The sequence below is a fragment of the Ctenopharyngodon idella genome, chromosome 4 (assembly GCF_019924925.1).
Source record: "Ctenopharyngodon idella isolate HZGC_01 chromosome 4, HZGC01, whole genome shotgun sequence".
Classification (NCBI taxonomy): Eukaryota; Metazoa; Chordata; class Actinopteri; order Cypriniformes; family Xenocyprididae; genus Ctenopharyngodon; species Ctenopharyngodon idella.
This window is the reverse complement of record NC_067223.1, coordinates 25,413,564-25,435,743: the sequence shown is the minus strand read 5'-3', so window position 1 is coordinate 25,435,743 and position 22,180 is coordinate 25,413,564. Positions and strand designations below refer to the sequence as shown.

Below are 22,180 nucleotides of genomic sequence, written 5' to 3'. Positions count from 1 at the left end.
TAAGCGCTTAACTTTTAAACCTATAGAAACAGTTCAGTTGTCTTCCAAGTTTCACAAGCGACACAGAATGAATGTTGTGTTTTAAATGTCACATTGCATTGCTTTATCTAACATTTATTAACGTTATGTGAGTATACAGAATGAAAACACATGAGTAACATTAAAGACTCGTCTCATTTCGCTCCTTATATCGTGAATCAGTTTATCATAAACACGAATTCAGTTTCTGGCGAGTAGTGAGCTTTATGAAACTCAGTAAAAAAAAAAAAAAAAAATCATTGAATCAAAGCGCAAATGCAGCTATAGCACTGATTCTTGAGATCAAGGACAAAACATGTCCTACACACAAAAGCTCTTTTTATGTTAAAAATAAATAAATTCATCAAAATAAAAATACTTAAAAAGTTACATTTAAAGGAAATCTGGATACTCAGAACATTAGTTGCTTTTATTTTTAAATAACTTTGTTAGTATTATTTTTAATACATGAACTATACTTGGAAAATACATGTAATTTAGTCTGTCCTCAGCATGAGATCACAATGTAAAATTGCCAAACAAAGTGTTTAATGCAACAAATTAAAAATATATACATTTAAATTGAAAGACAGAGATCTGTAATATATCAAACAATAAAAAAAGTCTTGCATTCTATTTTTTTTTTTCCATAAATGCCTATCAAAGTTGTGTTCTCACTTTGCATCAACTCTCTCAGGATTTGTTATAATTCTATTTTTTATATTTTATACGATGTTGAAATCTCTGGGGCCACAGCTTTAACATGTCAACTCCGTCATCCTGGTGTAATAGTTTCTGTAAATAGTTGTGGGATAAATCTGGGCATTTTTGATATGTTTAGTAAGGCAGGTACAACTGAGAAAGAAAAAAAAAAATGCTCCACTGTACAATTTGTGGTGAAAAAAAATAAATAAAATAAGTTGTCAGTCAGGTAAAACTTGATTTTATGTCTGATGGTTGACAAGTGCTCTCAAAAAGTCTATATAATGTGATTTAATATGGGAATTCTTCTAATGTTGTTTCATGATTTTATTCACATATACTATATATGTGGCTGCAGCTGGACCTTTGTCAACTCCATCAGTGATGCTGCCTTCACCCACTCTCGGGATTATCGTAAATATGTCTTTCCAAGGTAAAAATTGCACATGAGCACCCTCCCATTTCAAAACTTGAATGCAATGAGCTCGTAATTACCAAATTTCTGATAGCACGTGAACAACAAATTTGTTAATTTTGAAAGAAACGTCTTATTCTTTTTTCAATTTATTGTGTTAAAATATTAAAACATCAACTAAACTACATGATATCATGTCTGATTCATCTAAGAACATTAATTATATATGTTTAGTATTAAAAAGGAGGGTAGAGAATTAAGGCATTTAGGAACTGAATTGCTCATAATAACCATAACTCAAGAAGAAGAAAAAAATTCACTTAGCTCCTTTTCTAAACACCAATATTATGTAATTGATTGTTGTTGGATGGCTCAAATTAAAATATCATGCTTTTTAATGCGTCTGATGGAGTTGACACAAATTAAGTTATGAAGTGAATAAATGTACATTTTCAGAGAAAAATATTTTCAGAAAACTGTTCCCTTACATGGTTCATTAGCTGAGACCTTTGTCTACAAGTATATCAGTTTAAAAATAATGTATTATTAAATAAAAACTATCTTCTAAAACATGTTTTGTCCCTTAATCTCAAGAATCAGTGTCAGTCTGTATAGTTTGTGTTCTTCTATTAGTTTGTAGTGCTAGTTTTGAGTGTTTTTAGTCTAATCAGATCATTTAAGTCCATTAACTCTCACTCTGACTCTGTTACCAGTGCACTGAACTACTGAACTAGATCTGATTGAGACACACTCAGAGATTTAGTTTGGATGTGTTTTTCTTTCTGTTAATTCATCTCATCTTATACATGACAGTGTCCAGAAACTCCCGGTGAAGCGACTGAGATCCACACGACACACTATTATAAAGATGGCGTTTATTAAACTGGAGAGTGAAAACGTGAAGATTGAAGAAGTATTTAGTTTGAAACATGAAGAAACTGAGGAACAAACGAAGATGCTGTTTTTTAAAGAGGAGGGTGAAGACGTGAAGATTGAAGAAACATTCAGAGTGAAACAAGAAGAAACTGAGGAACAAACAGGTTGGTTTCATTCTCAAAGCTGAACTCAGTCATTTGATCTTTATTAACATGTCCAGCTCTACAGAAATTAATGATATTTTTGAAGAATGTCATACGCACAGTTCCCAGGGGGGAACTTTTTGAAAATACCCCCTTCATTTTTGCTTAGTTTCTGACACAACACAAAGTTTTATGTTGCATCCAGCAAACTGTGTAAAAAAATTAAAATTTACAGTCTCCGCATAAATGAAAACAATCAATAAAAGCACACCTCATTTTCAAAATGTATGAGATGGCAAAGAGGCACAACCTTTTCCCAAGTGTGGGTATCTGCAGGTTGGAGTAACGTGTTCAGCTCTTGGTGAAATTTAGCAGTTTTTAACTTAAAATACTGAGTTCTGCACGCTTGCAGATCCTCTGAATACAACAAGCAATTTTGACCATTTCCACAAAATTTTATTGCCCCCCAGAATATTTTGTTGTACGAATATCTAAACATCTAGTATATCAAAAGAAAGAACAGACCCTCTGCTTTTAATTTCCCCCTGAATCCCCTCAGAATACCTGATCCACAGACTCAACTTTACTGCGGTAAACGCTGCTCAATGGTTTAGCTCTTTACAACGTCGGACACTGTGCTAATTGTTCAAAATAAAGGTTTAAACCCTTTGCCGTCTACACCCTCTGCTGGCATTTGAAACTGAGGGCTTTAGTTTCTCGTTACCATTTTTGTATTAAACACTGCCCAGGAGGCTGGGCAGGACCAGTGAAGAAGGGACCTTGAATGGGGAGCATGGGTGAGTGGTTCATTCTAGGGTGTGTAGAATCATAGTTTTCCATCTGGTATTAAGATGTGTTTTGGTCGATCGGATTACAAGTGGACTATGTTAAATACAGGTGTGAACAGGGTGTGAGCTGTTAAAGGTTTTGAGCTTGTCTACTTTCGACCACTTCCAGAGGTAGTTGAAAACTCATTGGACCAGATTGCTTACGTAGTGGAAGCGCTCATGTTTGAACAGCTGCAAAAGACCACCTACTGACCTAATGTATAAACATTATGGGAAATGCGTGCTACTTTGTCAGCTAAAGACCCAAGTTTGGCACAGCGTTAGCGTGGTACTGCGGCTATCAGAGCAGAAACGAAAGCTAATGCTCTCTGTATGTTTTTCCGTTGTCTCAGGGGCGTTCATATGTACATTGTGTGAGCTTAATTTGTCCATTAGATCGAAAGATTTGGGGAAAAAAACACATTTACCCGCCCATAGACCCTCCCCTCGAAGAAATCAGGACAGAAGTGGTTGAAAGAGGACAAAAGAGATGGATTTAAGTACCAGGTGTGTACAGGAACGTGTCTACGATCGACCTAAACACATCTTAATACCAGGTGGAAACAGGGCCCATGACTGCTAGCTCTGTAACCACTGGATTTGGGAGCTCCTGGACCAGAGGACTTGGGTCAAGGGTTTCTGGAAGTGCAGTAGTGGACTGTGGAGTCCCCAAGCTTGTGACTCCAATACACAGCATGAATAATACAGAAGTTCACGCAGCAAATATAACTCTCAAAATGGATCATTACAAACTGTTTGTGATGCATCATATCAGATCATGTAGGTGGATGTTTGCTAACATTCGATTCTGAATGAGTTTGATAGCGTGCTGCACAGCTAACATGGCTAAAGCTACACTCTGTTAGAGAGACTCAATAAGAATGAAGATGCGTTTGTGAATTATACAGGCTGCAAGTGTTTTTGGGTTAAAAATGAAAATAATGACATGGCTCTGGTCTCCGTGAATACAGTAAGAAACAATTGTAACTTTAACCGCATTTAATAGTACATTAGCAACTTGCTTATGAAACACATTCAGAAAGACAATATGCAAACATCACAAAATATATCATGGATCATGAACAGTTGGTATCGATCCATCTGCCATTTTCGCTATTGTCCTTGCTTGCTTCTTGACGATACCTGCAGAACTTCTGATGAACTTCCACGTTAATATTGCCTGGCCTGGAACATGGGCTGGTATGTGCAAATTTTGGGGGCGTAAATATTAATGATCCCGACTGCAACATCACAGTCGGTGTTATGCTGGGATTCGCCCCTTTTTCAGTGGTCTTTTGCACATACAAGATTTACATATGAAGGAGGAAACAACGGTGTTTGAGGCTGTCATTTCCATGTACAGAACTCTTATTTCTCAACTATGCCGAGGTAAATATAGTTTTCCATTCTATGGCAAATTTAATAAATGATGGTGCTAAATCCTGATTGAAATTTTTAACAAGTACCACAGCATAGTGAAGAGGACTCTATTTCCTATTATTTTAGAGGTGAATGGCAAATTCAGGACTGGTCTATAATAACAACCCAGTTTTGTTGCATAATGTTGGTTTTAATGTATTTATACTTTTGATGTCTGTTGCTTTGAGGCATTAAACTGCCATTAACATGTATTTGTCTTTTTTTTTTTTTTTTTTTTAGATCTGATGGCACTGAAAGAAGAGAATCACGAACTGAAAGAAATAGAAGAGAAAGATCAATATAGGAGACATGATTTCATGGATGTAGAAAAATCCACACAGACTGAAATGACTTCATTACGAAGGAAAAATCAGAAAACCAAATCTAACAGTGACTTCGCTTTCACCTGCTCTCGCTGTGGAAAGACTTTTACTCAAAAACCTAACCTTAAAATCCACATGAGAACTCACACTAAAGAGAAGCCTTACACATGCCAACAGTGTGGAATGAGTTTCAGTCAGAAAGCAAACCTTAATTCCCACATGAAAATTCACACTGGAGAGAAGCCTTTCACATGTCAACAGTGTGGAAAGAGTTTCAGACTTAAATCAACCTGTGATTCACACATGATGATTCACACTGGAGAGAAGCCTTTCACATGTCAACAGTGTGGATTGAGTTTCACTAAAAAAGGAAACCTTAAACAACACATGAAAATTCACACTGGAGAGAAGCCGTTCACATGTGATCAGTGTGGAATGAGTTTCAGACTTAAATCAACCTGTGATTCACACAGGAAAATTCACACTGGAGAGAAGCCGTTCACATGTGATCAGTGTGGAAAGAGTTTCAAACATAAAGTAACCCTTAATTTCCACATAAACAGTCACACTGGAGAGAAGCTGTTTGCATATGATCAGTGTGGAAAGAGTTTCCTACATAAAGTAACCATTAATTTCCACACAAAGAGAAAACACTGAGGTGAGAACTGTTTCATGTGTCATTAGTGTGGAAAGAGTTTCAGACATAAAGCAACCTGCAATTCATACATGAAGTTAGAATTGCATTCCACACATAAAATCCACAGAAATGCATTATTCACTACTGTAAAGTGACATGACTGGGGGATTTTTTTTCCATGCACTGCATGCAAACGTGATTAATAATAATTAATTGGTGGTTTGGCATCATGAGAGGGTGTGTCATAGAGGGAAGGTATGTGCCATCTAGATGGTTGCAGCAATGAGGACTACAAACCACAATTACCAGGTTCTTTGGCGGTGGAAGCACAGTTGTTGCAAGTGAAGGAGAAAAGCTGAGAACAGAGAGACGTTCCATTAGGAAGGGCTCATCCCTATGCCCTAATCCCTTGAAAGGGTTTACCCTCCGGAGTGAGAGCTTCGAAGAGATGAAGTGTGTAGGGGTCAAGAAACTTTTTTTGGAACACACTTCTGCGTCATCTTAACGAGACGCCTTCGTCTTTTTTCCCCTGGTTTACTCTTTGTATTAATACACATTCATTTACTGTAGTAACATTATAAGCTACTGCCGGTCTTTTATGTTAAATATAATGTATATTGCATCTATGTATTTGAAACGTTTGAATGGACTGATAAAGGGAGTATTTTTGTTGAAGTACAATGTTGTTTTGACCATAATAATGTACCAAATCTAACTTGTATAAATATTACAGTAGTATAAAAAAATACTATACATATTTATAGGTAAAATCGAACTCCTAACCTCCTGTACCTATTCTGTGATGTCAAACAACTTCCCTGTGCAAAGGAACTGCCGGAACTGTCCATCAGTTGTACCCTTCGAAAACCTTCAATCCCAAGGCCCTTTTAAGTGCCCAGTTTTAAGCTTCATGTCTTCAATATAGCGGCCATGAATGTTTTCACTCCGACGTGCCCTTCGGATGGCGATATATCCCATTTAGAACACACCCTATGTGTGTCTGGATACAGAGAGAAGCTGGAATAGTATTTTTTTATTTTCTGTGTACAGTTTGAAGTTTAAGTTTATTAAAAAAAAGAAGCCAGTTGCTTGATCTCTGCCTGGACTTGATTTGTGAAACAATCCACACTTTGGTGATACCCTACCTCTCACAATGCCACAGTGGTTATCTATTATCAGTTGGTTGATATAGCCACAAAATCAACAATACTCTCCCCTAACTTAGACAGTTGTGCGGTTTCATCACATTGTGAGGAAATGTAAATCCAAGTTTTATTGTCTAAACATTTACATTTAATCATTTAACAGACGCTTTTATCCAAAGCCACTTACAAATGAGGAGAGCAGTAGAAGAAATCAAACTGACAATAGGGCAACAATATGCAAGTGCTGTGACCAGTCCCAAGTTAGTCCAGCACAGTACATGTAGCAAATTTTTTTTTTAATAGAAAACATAGTGAACTCTAATGATAATGTCCCTCATTATCATTAGAGTTCACAAAAGCAGAGGATCTAATACTGAGCCCTGTTGCACTCCATACTTGTGTTTTAAGATGTCTGTTTGTTTACACAAAATATTAGCATTTGGATAAATTTGACCTAAACCATGCTAATGCTTATCAACAAGTGACAACATGATTCTAAAGCTATCCAAAATATTGTTGTGATCTATGTTGTCAAAAGTGCTAATAGCACTAGAACAAAGATGCACTCATAATTAGATGCCAAAAGCAGGTCAAGTATCACTTTAATAAATGATGGTGCTTAAATCCTCATTGAAATTGTTCACAAGTACCATGGCATAGTGAAGAGGACTCAAAGAAATAAAGAAACCCTCTTGACATAAAGAAACCCTTAATTCCCACATGCAGAGAGAACACTCAGGAGAGAAAGGAGTAAGCCTCAACACTCAGAACCCTTTCACCTGCAAACTGTGTAGGAAGAGCTTCACATATAAGAAAACATTTGATGCCCACATAAGAGTTCACACTGGTGAGAGCTCTTGCATCTGCAAACTGTGTGGGAAGAGTTGCTCAGACAAAGGAAATCTTATGGCTCACATGAAAACTCGCACAGGAGAGAAGCCATTTGTGTGTCTTGAGTGTGGAAAATGTGGACAGACATTTTTTTCTGTGGTGCCTGGGGCACGATTGGAGCTTAGGTGCATTGCTCAAAGGTGCCTCAGTCATTTCCTGCTGGTATTGAGATTGAGACTCAGTGGCCCAGTGGCTGGTTTGCGGATGGAGTTTTGGGCGTATCCTGCCCACAGGAGGTATTGGGACCAGTCGTTCTGATGGTGGTTGCAATATGAGTGGAGAAACCAGGTAAGTTCTTGATTGAGGCGTTCGATCTGTCCGTTGGACTGTGGGTGGTAACCGGAAGTGAGACTAACGTTGATGTTGAGAGCTTGGCAGAATGCAGACCAGAGACGGGACGTGAATTGGGGACCGCGATCAGAGACTATGTCTTCAGGTAAACCATAGATTCGGAACACCCAGTTGCAGAGGTGTTCCGCGGTTTGCATGGCAGTGGGGAGTTTGGGCAGAGGAATGAGACGACAGGCCTTGGAAAAGCGATCAATTACTGTGAGTATTGTGGTGTAGTTGTCAGATGGTGGGAGATCAGTGATAAAGTCAATAGCAATATGGGACCAAGGGCGTTGAGGTAGAGGCAGTGGTTGAAGTAGACCGGCGGGTAACTGGTGTGATGGCTTGTTCATGTTGCAGGTTGTACAGCGATGGATGAACTGGGTTGTGTCTTTGGTAAGAGTCGGCCACCAGAAGCGGTTTTGGAGGAGCTGAACTGTCGGCGTTATTCCAGGATGGCCAGAGGCAGGTAGGCTATGGACCATCTCTAGCACACGATTTCTGTAATTTTCTGGAACAGAGACCTTATTTGGTGGGCAGTCCGGATGGATCTCTTCGAATGCAGCTTTCTGCGCCATTCTTCGAATGCAGCTTTCATGGCAAGCAATTCTCTGTTTCCGACGTCATAGTTTCTTTCTGCAGCATTGAGTTTTCTGGAATAGAAAGCACATGGATACTGTTTAGGAGGATTACCTTGTCTTTGAGAGAGAACCGCACCAAGACCAGTGCTGGATGCATCGACCTCCACAATGAAGGGTCTAGACGGGTCAGGATGATGTAGAATGGGCGCCGTGGTGAAGCGTTTCTTGAGGTCTTGAAAAGCCTGGATAGCAAAAGGAGACCATTTGAGATGAGTATTACCTTTTTTAACCATACTTGTGAGCGGGTTGGCGATTGTGCTGAAGTTTCGTATAAACCGGCGGTAGAAGTTTGAAAATCCCAGGAAACATTGCAACTCCTTGAGCGTCTTGGGTTGTGGTTAGTTCAGTATAGTCGATACCTTCTTCTCATCCATGGCTACCCCGTCGGGGCTGATGATATAACCCAGAAAGGAGACTGAAGTCTGATGAAATTCACATTTTTCTGCTTTTGCATAAAGTTGGAATTGAATCAAACGTCTTAGTTCTTCTCTGACTTGTTGAACATGTTCCTCCATGGAGTTCGAGTAGATCAGGATATCGTCTATATAGACAATCACGAACTTGTTGAGCATATCTCGAAACACATCGTTGATGAAGGCTTGGAAGACAGATGGACTATTGACCAGGCCGAAGGGCATAACGAGGTATTCATAGTGGCCATTGGCTGTGGAGAATGTTGTCTTCCATTCGTCTCCTTCTCTGATACGAATCAAATTATAAGCACTACGAAGATCCAACTTGGTGAAGCACTTGGCCGTTCGAAGCTGTTCCAATGCGGCGGGGAACCAATGGAAGAGGATACCGAACCTTGACTGTAATCTCGTTCAAACCTCTATAATCAATGCAGGGTCGTAAACCACCATCCTTCTTACCCACGAAGAAGAAGCCTGCTGAAGCAGGTGAGGTAGACGGCCGGGTGAAACCCTTTGCTAGTTCCTCCTCTATGTATTTTTTCATAGACTCAGATTCTGGCTGCGACAGCAGAAAGATACGACCCTTGGGTGGTGTGGTTCCTGGGAGAAGATCAATTGCACAGTCATAAGGGCGGGAAGGAGGTAATTGTGATGCACGCACCTTGCTGAAGGCCACAGCCAGATCTTGGTACTCGTCATGAGCTACAGCTGGCAGGTAATTAGTCCGGGGTGAAGGCTGATGGGAAATGTAGTGTATGAATGTTAGTACTCAGGTGAGGGCTCCCTCCGATGGCCAGAGGAGGGAGCTACGGAGTTCGTGACAGTTTTCTTTTCATGTAAAGCACTTTAAATTACCATTGTGTATGAAATGTGCTATATAAATAAACTTGTCTTGCCTTGTCATGAGTAAAGTACAAAGCCTTATTTACATAATGAATAATAGTTTAGCAACCAAATGTTACATGGCAAATACAGAAACATATTTGGATTCTTGCCAATTGCCATTTCAGTTTCACTTTAAATAAATTAATTTTGGCTCAACGTTTGTTGTTCATAATGAATGCCACTATTGTCACGTAACTGCTCTGACACACGGGGTTGAGGATCCAAATGCAGTATTTATTGAAAGGGTAATCCACAATCGAAGTTACGAAGTTGCGCTACAACTTTGAATATAATTAAAAAGTGATTAAAACATTTAGTACAAATAAATAAAGGTTTGTTCTAATATTCATCATATTATTCACAACTACTACAATTAAAGAACCTTAGTCTCAAGGTTATACTTTAAAAAACGTGTCTAGTTAAGTATGTAACTTTGGTTTCTCTGAAACGTGGAGAGAGAAATGGAGTGTTCTCTTCCAAACAAGATTTTAAAAGATATAATAAAAAACTTGGAAAATCTCTGGGGTCTATTAAGTTTTCTTAAACGTGACAAGATAACACAAATGCTGTGTGCTCAAGTGTAAGTGTATACCACATCCTGTAAAGATGAAAGATGACGTATGTTGATGACATTATGTGTGTGGGTGAACATGGGTTCTGGGAGGAATATTGTTGTGTGTAACAGTTAGGAAATAAATGTCTAGTTAAGTAGAAATCTGACAAAATGTACAATAAAAAATGTGTGTGTATTGCTAAAGCCTTTGAGGCAAACAGGAAATGCATTGACACAAGTAAAAAAAAGGGTGATGGACGCAAGTAACATAGCGATTGATGCATGCATGTAATATGTTAACGCAAGTAGAAGCCACATGTGTGTAAATGAAGAGATAATGTGTCAAAAGTAAATATAAAAACAGGGGCCCTTAGAGCTCTCTGATATATGTAGAAGATCTGTCGAAGAGAGAAAGAGCTTACAAGCAAGCAGCAAGCGGAAGCCAGCTCCAGACCACAACCCTCAGAAGATCAAAGGAGGCACATGATTGTCATATTCTGAACATATTCTGAGTAGAGAAGAGGGTAAGCTTTAAAATGTAATTATTTATCTGGCCCATGGAACTTCCAGCTTAGCTGGCATAGAGTGGTGTATTTAACTTTTGCCATTGCAAGAAATAATAAAATGAAAATGAGAACTGCCCTCAAACTCTGATAGTATTGTCTCAGTTTGTTTATTGTTGTAGATCAGTGGTCTCAAACTCAATTCCTTGAGGGCCACAGCTCTGCACAGTTTTGCTCCAACCCTAATCAAACACACCTGATCCAGCTAATCAAGGTCTTCAGGATTACTAGAAACTTCCAAGCAGGTGTGAGTTGAGTAAATTTCTCTTTATACATTGTAGGAATACATGTTTCTGGCCTATGTGAATGTGGGAGTCTTGAAACAGTAAGGCATGTTTTCCTGGAATGTAGAAAATATAGGGTAGAAAGAAATATATTATTTGTTAAACTAGCAGGACTTGGAGTTGAGGCTTTTTCTGTTTGATCTTTGTTTGGACACAGTAACAAGCATAAACTGATCGCCAGTTTATGCTTGCACCTGTGGAGGGCAGTAATATGCTTAGCATCGTCTACGCTGCCGGAATCCTACAAGAGGAAGAAGAAGAGTTTGAGCTGGTTGGAGGTAAACTGTGCAGAGCTGTGGCCCTCCAGGAATTGAGTTTGAGACCACTGTGGTAGAGTGAGAATCCATTTGGGGTATCAGAAGTTGACTGCCTGAAAAAAAGATAGATTTTTATAAAGATATCCCGACGGACTTTACAAAGTCAGTCAAGGTTGCCAACCAGTCGAAACAGAGTGGGCCGTGGGAGTGCATTAGCAGGCATAGCTGTCCTCTGGGGGCGAAGAGCCAGCTGTGGTGCACTGAACGGAAGGCTAACCCATCCCACCCAGGTAGGCTTCGCTGATATCTGAACCGTAGGCCTAGGAGGTACGGTAGTGATCAGTAGTAGACCCTGAGATAATCAAAGAAGATAATATTATACGCCTACCTCACTCCTGAATCTATAAAGGTAAACCTTTTACAGGAGTTGAGTAATATGAATAGAGGAAGTGGCTCGTGACCAAGATAGAGTTACGTGGTTGCGGTAGAAACCACCCAGGGGGTGATGTGGCACACTAGTGAGCAGCAGACCAAAGACAGCACAAGCAGTAATATCTCCTAAGGTGTATATAAAGGTGTATATAATTATGATACAATACAATGAACACAACAGAGTACCAATATGAGGTCAATATGAACTAGTAGCTTATCTACTTTTGGCAAGGCTATAAACAAATGTACTGCAGTGTGTATAAAACAGAAAACTGTATAAACTTTTTAGTGTGTACTAAATGATCCCAATTATAAAACATACACATGATATTATAGCCTTGCAAATTTTTCACACTTCTAGTACAACATACAGAACTGAACAAATCAGCAAATTAGCATTTTAATACTTCATCAACAAGGGAAGAAGTTAGCCTCTAGATGTCCTCTATTATAGCCTTTTTATCAGAGCTAATGTGGGTTGCACACTTTTTCAGCAGAAGACAGCAGGGTCTTATTCGCAGGATCAAACTTCAGGCTTTTGTAGGTTTCTGGGTCCACAATGTGGAGCTCTAAAATTGGAGCTGTCGTCTTGATGGTTCCCTGATCCACACCATTGATCCTGAAGGCTCCTGTCATTGTGTTATTTTGATGTTTGGCTAGGAGCAGCACATATTTCACATGAGAAGAACATTCAGAAGAAGAAGGGATTTTCACAGTTAGAGAAAATGTCATATTTGAATGAAGTTCAACATACACCCTTTAAATCATATTGTGATTATATATTTTTAATTGTAAATGTTGTTTCCCATAACCTGGAAAGGAACATTTCTTAGAATTAATAAGCAATTAACACTGAGTGTTCACTGGACGAACAGGTTAATTGATTGTAATATTAATTTTATTACATTAAGTTAATTTTGAAACTTTGAGTTGCCAAGTGACAGCCAAGAAACCTTAAGAGTCTCTGGGGAGGCTGGATTGATGGTTCACCCATAGTGAAGGTCACTACATTTGGGGCTTGCAGACCTGATTAATCAATAAAATTAAAACAATAAAAATTCATTGGTGATTATTCTCATTATCTATTATTGTTGTTTTTTTGCCTCAATATTATCAGTTGGCTGATAATGCCACAAAATCAGTAATACTCTGTATTAACAGTGGACAGTGCAGTTTCGTCATGTTGTGAGGAAATGTAAACTGAGTATCACTGCCAAAACATAGTGAACTCTAATGATAATGTCCCTCATGGACAACATATAATTGGAGAATAGCAGAGGACCTAATACTGAACCCTGTTGCACTCCATACTTGTTTTGAGATGTCTATTTGTTTACACAAAATATTGCATTATTTATTTAGATTTAACCTAAATGCAAAAAAATTATAAAATAAAAAATTATAATGCTATCAACACTTTATATAGTTTATTCACATATATTTTATTCACACATTTTAGTTTCTCTTCTTTTAAGATACACAAACACTTTTAATCATATTGTGATTGTATATTTTTACTTGTAAATCATATTTGTAACTGTTTGCATTTAAATGCTGTTATAAATGGTTTCTACACCCAGACATTAAAGTTTTGCCTTTTGGGCAGAATCTAACACTCTTTCATTAGTTTGGACAACATGTATTTAAATATGTATTTCACCAAGAAATCAACTCTGAGCTCATCTGACATCTATTTTTAATTTTCTTTTTTTACTTTTGTGATTGTAAACAGCAGCGTGTGAACAGGACTTTTATTTTGATCTAATGGTGTGGCATCATAAGGCCGCGTCGCGCTCGTGCATCTGTTGTGATTCTGCAGAAGGAAGGTTTGTGTTTTTAGCGTTTAACTTTTAAACCTATAGAAACAGTTCAGTTGTCTTCAAAATGTTACACAAGCGACGCAGAATGAACTATGTGTTTGAAATGTAGCATTGTATTGCTTTGTTTAACATTTATTAACGTTATGTGAGCAAAGTAACAGAATGAAAACTCATGAGTAAAAAAGGCTCGTCTCATTTCGCTCTGTGAATCAGTTTATCATAAACACGAACTCAGTCACTGGCGAGCAGTGAGCTTTATGAAACTCGGAGTCAAAAAATTGAATCGAATCACTGAATCGAAGCACAAACACAAACATGTATAGCACTGATTCTTGAGATAAGGGACAAAACATGTCCTACACACAAAAGCCCTCTTTATGTTAAATACATTCATCAAAATAAAAATACTTAAAGTTACATCTAAAGAAAATCTGGATACTCGGGACATTCATTATTTTATTTTTTAAATAATTGTGTTAGTATTATTTAAATACTTGCTTTATAGAATACATGTTTTTTTAGCCTGTCTTCAGCATGAGGTCACAATGTAAAATTGCAAAACAAAGTGTTTAAAAAGGCAAAGTAAGTCTTGAATTATATTTTCCATTAAAAAAGTCTATCAAAGTTGTGTTATCACTTTGCATCAACTCTCTCAGGATTTTTTATAATTCTGAATAAATCAGGCAATGTCATGGTCATCTTTAACTGTGAGGACCCCTATCCTTTCTCCTGATCATTGTGGATCTCACAGTAGGACACATATGCCTTGTCCAAATACCCACACTTGTGGTCTCGTCCACTTGAGAGCTGGTGCACGTGACAGGAAGTAAGTGCGCAAGACTGTCCCATGTCTTAAAAATGCCCAAGTGCAGTGCCCTTAATGCACACTAAACCCACACTATCTAAAATACCGCTCAGAAGCAGTATTTTAGGCTAAGCATATCCCATCATGCATTATGTTCGGGAACTCACATGCCCCGAAATCGTGAGATGTCAAGGAAAACATAGGACTGTAAGTTAAATTAATTATATAATACTTATAATTTGGAAGTAAAATATAAAGTTTTGCACATTTTATTAATGCAAAGATGAGTGGGCTATGTGTATTTTGTTCATCATTTGCAAATGCTTTTTATCACTTAAAGAAGCACCACAATTTTAAAACGGTGTCTTCTGTTAGTTACATAACGACCACTGAACAGACATTTAGAAGTGTATTTTAAAACGCAAAATATTGAAAATAATAATAAAAGAAGCTGTAAACGCTTGCATTTTTTGCAAGACTATAAGTGTGTCCCATCGAGCAATTAAAAGTTCTACACACACTTGTAGTCTTCACGCCCACTTGAACACTTGGGCCAAATACAGGAAATACGTCATGTAAGTAGACAAGTGGTCAAGTGCAAAGAGTGCAAGTGTGGATATTTGGACAAGGCTATTCTGGAAGTTTCATTTTTTTTTTTTTAATGTTTTATACAAACAGTGTTGAAGTCTCTGCAGTCACAGCTTTAACATGTCAACTCCGTTATCCTGGTGTAATAGTTTCTGTAAATAATTGTGGGATAAATCTGGGCATTTTTGATGTTTATTAAGGCCCATCAGGTTTTATGTCTGATGGTTGACACAAATTAAGTTATGAAGTGAATAAATGTATTTTCAGAGAAAAATATTTTCAGAAAAAATGGTTTCCTTACATGGTTCATTGGCTGAGACCTTTTGTCTACGAACATATCAGTTTAATAATAAAATATTATTTAATAATAATAATAACTTCTAAAACATGTTTTGTCCCTTATCTCAAGAATCAGTGTCAGTCTGTATAGTTTGTTCTTCTATTAGTTTGTAGTGCGAGTTTTGAGTGTTTTTAGTCCATTAACTCTCACTCTGACTCTGTTACCAGTGCACTGAACTACTGAACTAGATCTGATTGAGACACTCAGAGATTTAGATTGGTGAAGCGACTGAGATCCATGTGACACTATTATAAAGATGCCGTTTTTTAAAGAGGAGAGTGAAGACATGAAGATTGAAGAAGTATTCAGTTTGAAACAAGAAGAAACTGAGGAACAAACAGGTTGGTTTCATTCTCAAAGCTGAACTCAGTCATTTGATCCTGATTAACATGTCCAGCTCTATTTTTGAAGAATGTCATCATAACACAAAGTTCCCAGGGGGGGAATGTCCCTGCCACTTTTTGAAAATACCACCTTTCGAATTTGACACAAAGTTTTATGTTGCATCCAAAAAAAGGTGTAAAAATTAAAATTTACAGTCTCCGCATAAATGGGGAAAAAAAAAAAAAAAAAAAAAAATCAATAAAAGCGCACACTGTTTTCAAAATGTATGAGATGAAAAAGAGGCACAACATATAAAATATTTTATATGTACATTGCGCAAGATTATTTTGTCCATTAGAGCAAAAGATCTGGAAAAAAAAAAAACATTTACCTGCCCATAGACCTTTCCCCCCAAAGAAATCAGGACCGAAGTGATTGAAAGTGGACAAAAAAAAGACAGATTAAATTACCAGGTGTATACAGGAATGTGTCACCAATCGACCAAAATTTCCATTGCTTTACTCACCCTCAAGCCATCCTAGGTGTATATGACTTTCTTCATAATCGGAGAAATATTAATTTTACACAAACGCTTTGCTTAAAGGATTAGTCCACTTTTAAATAAACTTTTGATTACTTGAACTACTGATAATTTACTCTCCCCCATGTCATCCAAGATGTTCATGTCCTTCTTTCATCAGTCGAAAAGCAATTAAGGTTTTTGATGAAAACATTCCAGGATTATTCTCCTTATAGTGGACTTCAGTGGCCTCCAAACGGTTGAAGGTCAAAATTTCAGTGCAGCTTCAAAGGGCTTTAAACGATACTAGATGAGGAATAAGGGTCTTATATAGCGAAACGATCGGTCATTTTCAAAAAAAATACAACTGTATATGCTTTACAAACAAAATATCGTCTTGAACGTACTTCCAGTTTCCGCATTCTTCAGAACGCTTACGCTGTATTTCCTACGCCTCCCCTATTCAACTTACGGAAAAAAACAAAACTGGCGCTGTGTTTTGTTCTGATTGTGTTCATCAGAAAGAAGAAAGTCATATACACCTAGGATGGCTTGAGGGTGAGTAAAGCTTGATCTAATTTTCATTCGAAAGTGAGCTAATACTTTAATACCAGGTGGAAACAGGGCCTATGACTGCTAGCTCTGTAACCACCGGATTTGGGAGCTCCTGGACCAGAGGACATGGGTCAAGGGGTTCTGGAAGAGCGGTAGTGGACTGTGGAGTCTAGATTGATGATTCACCCATGGTGAAGGACAGTGCATTTGGGGCTTGCAGACCTAATTTATTAATTAAAAATAAAACAAAATTCATTGATTATTTCATTATCTATTTTTTTTTCTCAATATTATCAGTTGGTTGATAAAGTAAAATTAATAATACTCTGTATTAACAGTGGACAGTGCAGTTTCATCATGTTGTGAGGAAATGTTATCTGAGTATCATTGCCAAAACACGGTGAACTCTAATGATAATGTCCCTCATGGACAGCATATGAGAAAAGCAGAGGACCTAATAGTTAGCCTTGTTGAACTCCATACTTGTTTTGAGATGTCTATTTGTTTAAACAAAGTATTAGCAGTCAGATAGATTTGACCTAAACCGTGCTTATGCTTATCAACAAATGACTACATGACTCTCAAGCTATCCAATAGAATATTGTGATCCGTTGTCAAAGAGCTAATAGTATTCATGCACTCATGATCAGATGCCAAAAGCAGGTCACGTAGCACTTTAATAAATGATGGTGCTTATATCCTTAAGTTTACAAGTATCATAGCATAGTGAGGGGGACTCTTTTCCCTAATATTATATAGCTGAATGGCAAATTCTGGACTGGTCTATAATAACAACCCAGTTTTGTTGCATAAATTTGGTTTTGATGTATTTATACTTTTGATGTCTGTTGCTTTGAAGCATTAAACTGTCATTAACATGTATTTGTCTTGTTTTTGCTTTAGACCTGATGGGACTGAAAGAGGATCAAGAACTGAAAGAAATAGAAGAGAAAGGTCAATATAAGAGACATGATTATATGGATCTAGTAAAATCCACACAGACTGAAAGGAAAAATCAGAAAACCGAATCTAACAGTGACTTGGCCTGCTCTCATTGTGGAAAGAGTTTCACCCAAAAACATAAACTTGAAATCCACATGAGAACTCACACTGGAGAGAAGCGTTTCACATGCCAACAGTGTGGATTGAGTGTCACTGCAAAAGCAAGCCTTAATTACCACATGATGATTCACACTGGAGAGAAGCCTTACACATGTGATCAGTGTGGAAAGTGTTTCAGAGTTAAATCAACCCTTGATTCACACAAGAGGATTCACACTGGAGAGAAGCCTTTCACATGTCAACAGTGTGGAAAGTGTTTCACTGGAAAAGGAAACCTTAACTCCCACATGAGAATTCACAGTGAAGAGAAGCCGTTCACATGTGATCAGTGTGGAAAGAGTTTCAGACATAAAGTAACCCTTAATTCCCACATGCAAAGTCACAATGGAGAGAAGCCGTTTGCTTGTGTTCAGTGTGGAAAGAGTTTCAGACATAAAGTAACCCTTAATGTCCACACAAAGAGAAAACACTCAGGTGAGTAATGTTTTATATGTCATTAATGTGGAAAGAGTTTCAAACATAAAGCAACTCATGATTCACACATGAACAGTCAAACAGGTGAGAGTCCTTACACCTGCAAACAGTGTGGGATCCATAGAAATGCACCATTCACTACTGTAAAGTGATCTGACTGGGGGATTTTTTTCAAGTGACTTACAGATGAGGAGAGCAGTAGAAAAAAAAAAATCAAACTAACAATAGGGCAGCAATATACAAGTGTTGTCACCAGTCCCCAGTTAGTCTAGTCTAGTTTTTTTTTTAGTAGATCTAGAAAACTTTGTGAACTCTAATGATAAATGTCCCTCAGGGGCAGCATATATTAGAAAAGCATAGGACCTAATACTGAGCCTTGTTGCACTCCATACTTGTGTTTTAAGACGTCTATTTGTTTAAACTAAATATTAACATTTGGATAGATTTGATTTAAACCATGCTAATGCTTATCAACAAGTCTCAACATAATTCTCAAGCTATCCAAAATAATATTGTGATCTATGTTGTCAAAAGAGCTAATAGCTCTAGAAGAAAGATGCACTTATGACCAGATACCAAAAACAGGTAATTTATTGCTTTATTAAATCTTAAATAAACTAAATTTATAAACTATTTTTCTAATATTTTTGACCTGAATGGCAGATTCAGGATTGGTCTATGACAGTGCAGTTTTGTTGCACAAAGTTTGTTTTGATGTTTTAATACTTTTATCCTGGTTTTGATGTCTGTTGCTTTGAGCCATTAAACTGCTATTAACTTATTTTTTCCACTTTAGACCTGATGGTGCTGAAAGAAGAGAATCAAGAACTGAAAGAAATAGGAGAGAAAATTCACACTGGAGAGAAGCCTTTCACATGTCAACAGTGTGGAAAGAGTTTCACTAAAAAAATATACCTTAAATCCCACATGAGAGTTCACACTGAAGAGAAGCCGTTCAAATGTGATCAGTGTGGAGAGAGTTTCAAATATAAAGTAACCCTTAATTCCCACATCATCAGTCACACTGGAGAGAAGCCATTCACATGTGATCATTGTGGAAAGAGTTTCCAACTCAAAGTAACCCTTAATGCCCACAAAAAGACAAAACACTCAGGTGAGAACTGTTTTATGTGTCATCAGTGTGGAAAGAGTTTCAGACATAAAGCAACCTGCGATTCACACATGAAAAGTCACACAGGTGCACTGTGTGCAGACATGATTAATTAACAATAAAATTAATTAGTGATTATTTTCATTATCAATTATTTGTTTTTTTGTCAATGTAATGAGTTGGTTGATATTGCCGCAAAATCGACAATCTATGCTAACTTGGACAGTTGTGCAGTTTCATCACATTGTGAGGAAAGTTAAAGCCGAGTTTCATTGGCAAAACATCTAATGATAATGTGCCTCGGGGACAGCATATATTAGGAGAAAAGCAGAGGACCTAATACTGAACCCTGTTGCACTCCATACTTTGTTTAAACAAACAAACGTCTTAAAACTCAAGTATTAGCATTTGGATAGATTTGACTTAACCATGCTAATGCTTATTCTCAAGTGGCAACATAATTATCAAGCTGTCCATTGGAATGTTGTGATCTGTTGTCAAAAGAGCTAATAGCATTAGAAGAAAGATGCACTCATGTTAAGATGCCAAAAGCAGGTAATTTATAGCTTTATTAAATGATGGTGCTTAAATCCCGACTGGAATTGTTCACAAGTACCATTGTATTAGGGAAGAGGACTACATATCTCTCATATTTTCACCTGAATGGCAGATTCAGGATTGGTCTATAGCAATGCGGTTTTGTTACACAATATTGGTTTTGATGCCTGTTGCTTTGAGCCCTTAAAATGCCATTAACTTTTGTCTTTTTTTGCTTTAGACCTGATGGCACTGAAAGAAGAGAATAAAGAACTGGAAGAAATAGAAGAGAAAGATCAATATAACAGTCATGATTTCATTGATGTAGAGAAATCCATTCAGACTGAAATGTCTTCACTAAATAAAGCACAGAAGACCAAATCTAACAGTAACTTCACCTGCTCTCATTGTGGAAAGAGTTTCAATAAAAAACATAACCTTAAATGCCACATGAAAGTTCACACCAAGCCTTTCACATGTCAACAGTGTGGAAAGAGCTTCATTCACAGAGGAAGCCTAAATTCCCACATGACAGTTCACACTGGAGAGAAGCCGTTCACATGTGAAAGGTGTGGAAAGAGTTTCAAAAATAGAGGATCCCTTAATTCCCACATGCAGAGAGAACACTCAGGAGAGAACGGAGTAAGCCTCAACACTCGGAACTCTTTCACCTGCAAACAGTGTGGGAAGAACTTCACATGCAAAGCACACCTTGATTCCCACATGAGACGTCACACTGGAGAGAAGCCTTTCACATGTGACCAGTGTGGGACTAGCTTCTCGCACAAAGGAACTCTTAAGACGCACATGACAATTCACACTGGGGAGAAGCCATTCACATGTGATCAGTGTGGAAAGAGTTTCAGACTTAAGCCAATTCTTGATTCACACATGAAAAGTCACAGTGTTAAGAGTACTTACACCTGTAAACAGTGTGGGAAGAGCTTCTCATATAAGAAAACATTTGATGCCCACATAAGAGTTCACACTGGTGAGAGCCCTTACGTCTGCAAACAGTGTGGGAAGAGTTGCTCAAACAAAGGAAATCTTAAGGCTCACATGAGAACTCACACAGGAGAGAAGCCATTTGTGTGTCTTGAGTGTGGAAAATGTTTTACATGTGAAATAACCCTTACTTTCCACATGAGGCTTCACTCAAGAGAGAACTCTTTTAATTGTCAGCAGTGTGGAACGAGTTTCTCAGACAAGAGACGCTTTACCTGGCATTTAAAAAGGCACTTAAAAATTCACTCGCGAAAGAAGTCTTTCAAGTGCGATGACTGTGGAAAGAGTTTCAGATTTAAAGGAAACCTCAAGACTCACATGAGAGTTCACACCGGAGAGAAACCTTACACCTGCACTCAGTGTGGGAAGAGTTTCAGTCAGAAAATAACACTTGACATTCACATGAGAGTTCACACCGGAGAGAAACCTTTCACATGTCTTCAGTGTAAGAAGAGTTTCACATATAAAAGTGACCTGAAACGTCATTTGCAAAAACGTTGTGAAAAGAAGTTGCAGTGCTCTGAGAGTGGAAAGACGATTAGAAAAAGGAGCAATTTCAAAAATGTTCAACACATTCAATCTGAAGAAAGGCTATTTAGTTGTGATCAATGTAATAAAAAATTCCTTTTGCCATCACACTTACAGATACACCAGAAAAGTCATGCAGATGTGAGAAAACATTTGTGTTCGTTGTGTGGAAAGAGATTTAAATGGCTCGGCGGTTTAAAATGGCACCAGAAAATTCGTATCTGTGTGAAAGTAAGGCTACGGTCACGCCACAGCTGAATGTGGCTCAAATGTGATTGTCCACCTTAATGACAATTTGTATTCTTCACTTCTTTATAATTTTGACTTTTTTTGTCTTATACATATGAAGGGTTAGGGTTGGCTTTAGTTCAGTTTTTTTTTTTGCAGATTATTACATTCACAAAAAGATATTACACCCTTCTGTATTTCTGTGACAATGCTGCAATGTGAATGAAAGATTATAAATAAAAGGACATGAGTGAAATAATGAATGATGAACTGTGCATTATTTGACTGATTAACATTGTTAGTGATTGTTAGTGAATGCACACAAAAGTTTGTTGTCACAAAACTCGTTAAATGAAATTAATTTAAATGTCCCATCTGGAAGCAGTCATTAATCATAGTATCACTCCAGCTTACCAGATGGGAAACAAACAGGAACTCCACCACACAATGTTCCAAAGGCCATCCGTTCTGCTGGATGGTGAGAAGCTTGTCTTCATCACAGTTCATTGTTGTTGTTCCAGTCATCTGT

At 37.6% G+C, this 22,180-nt stretch overlaps 1 protein-coding gene across 10 annotated transcripts in view; it reads left to right on the top strand.

The window, feature by feature from the left end:
• The window catches only part of LOC127511075 (gastrula zinc finger protein XlCGF8.2DB-like), a 91,419-nt gene extending 69,490 nt beyond the window's left edge, over positions 1-21,929 (top strand). For 2 of the 10 annotated variants that reach the window (XM_051891481.1, XM_051891485.1), the window contains 3 exons: positions 17,610-18,242; positions 19,039-19,356; positions 20,132-21,929. In XM_051891481.1, coding sequence (XP_051747441.1) covers positions 17,610-18,242; positions 19,039-19,356; positions 20,132-21,681 — 2,501 coding nt within the window. In that variant the 3' untranslated portion in view covers positions 21,682-21,929. Of the gene's footprint in view, positions 1,154-1,948; positions 2,176-4,640; positions 6,454-13,309; positions 13,581-15,127; positions 15,649-17,609; positions 18,828-19,038; positions 19,357-20,131 lie in introns of those variants that run through there. The other 8 variants (XM_051891479.1, XM_051891478.1, XM_051891484.1 and 5 more) reach the window with 8 other exon arrangements.
• Positions 21,930-22,180: the final 251 nt, after the last annotated feature.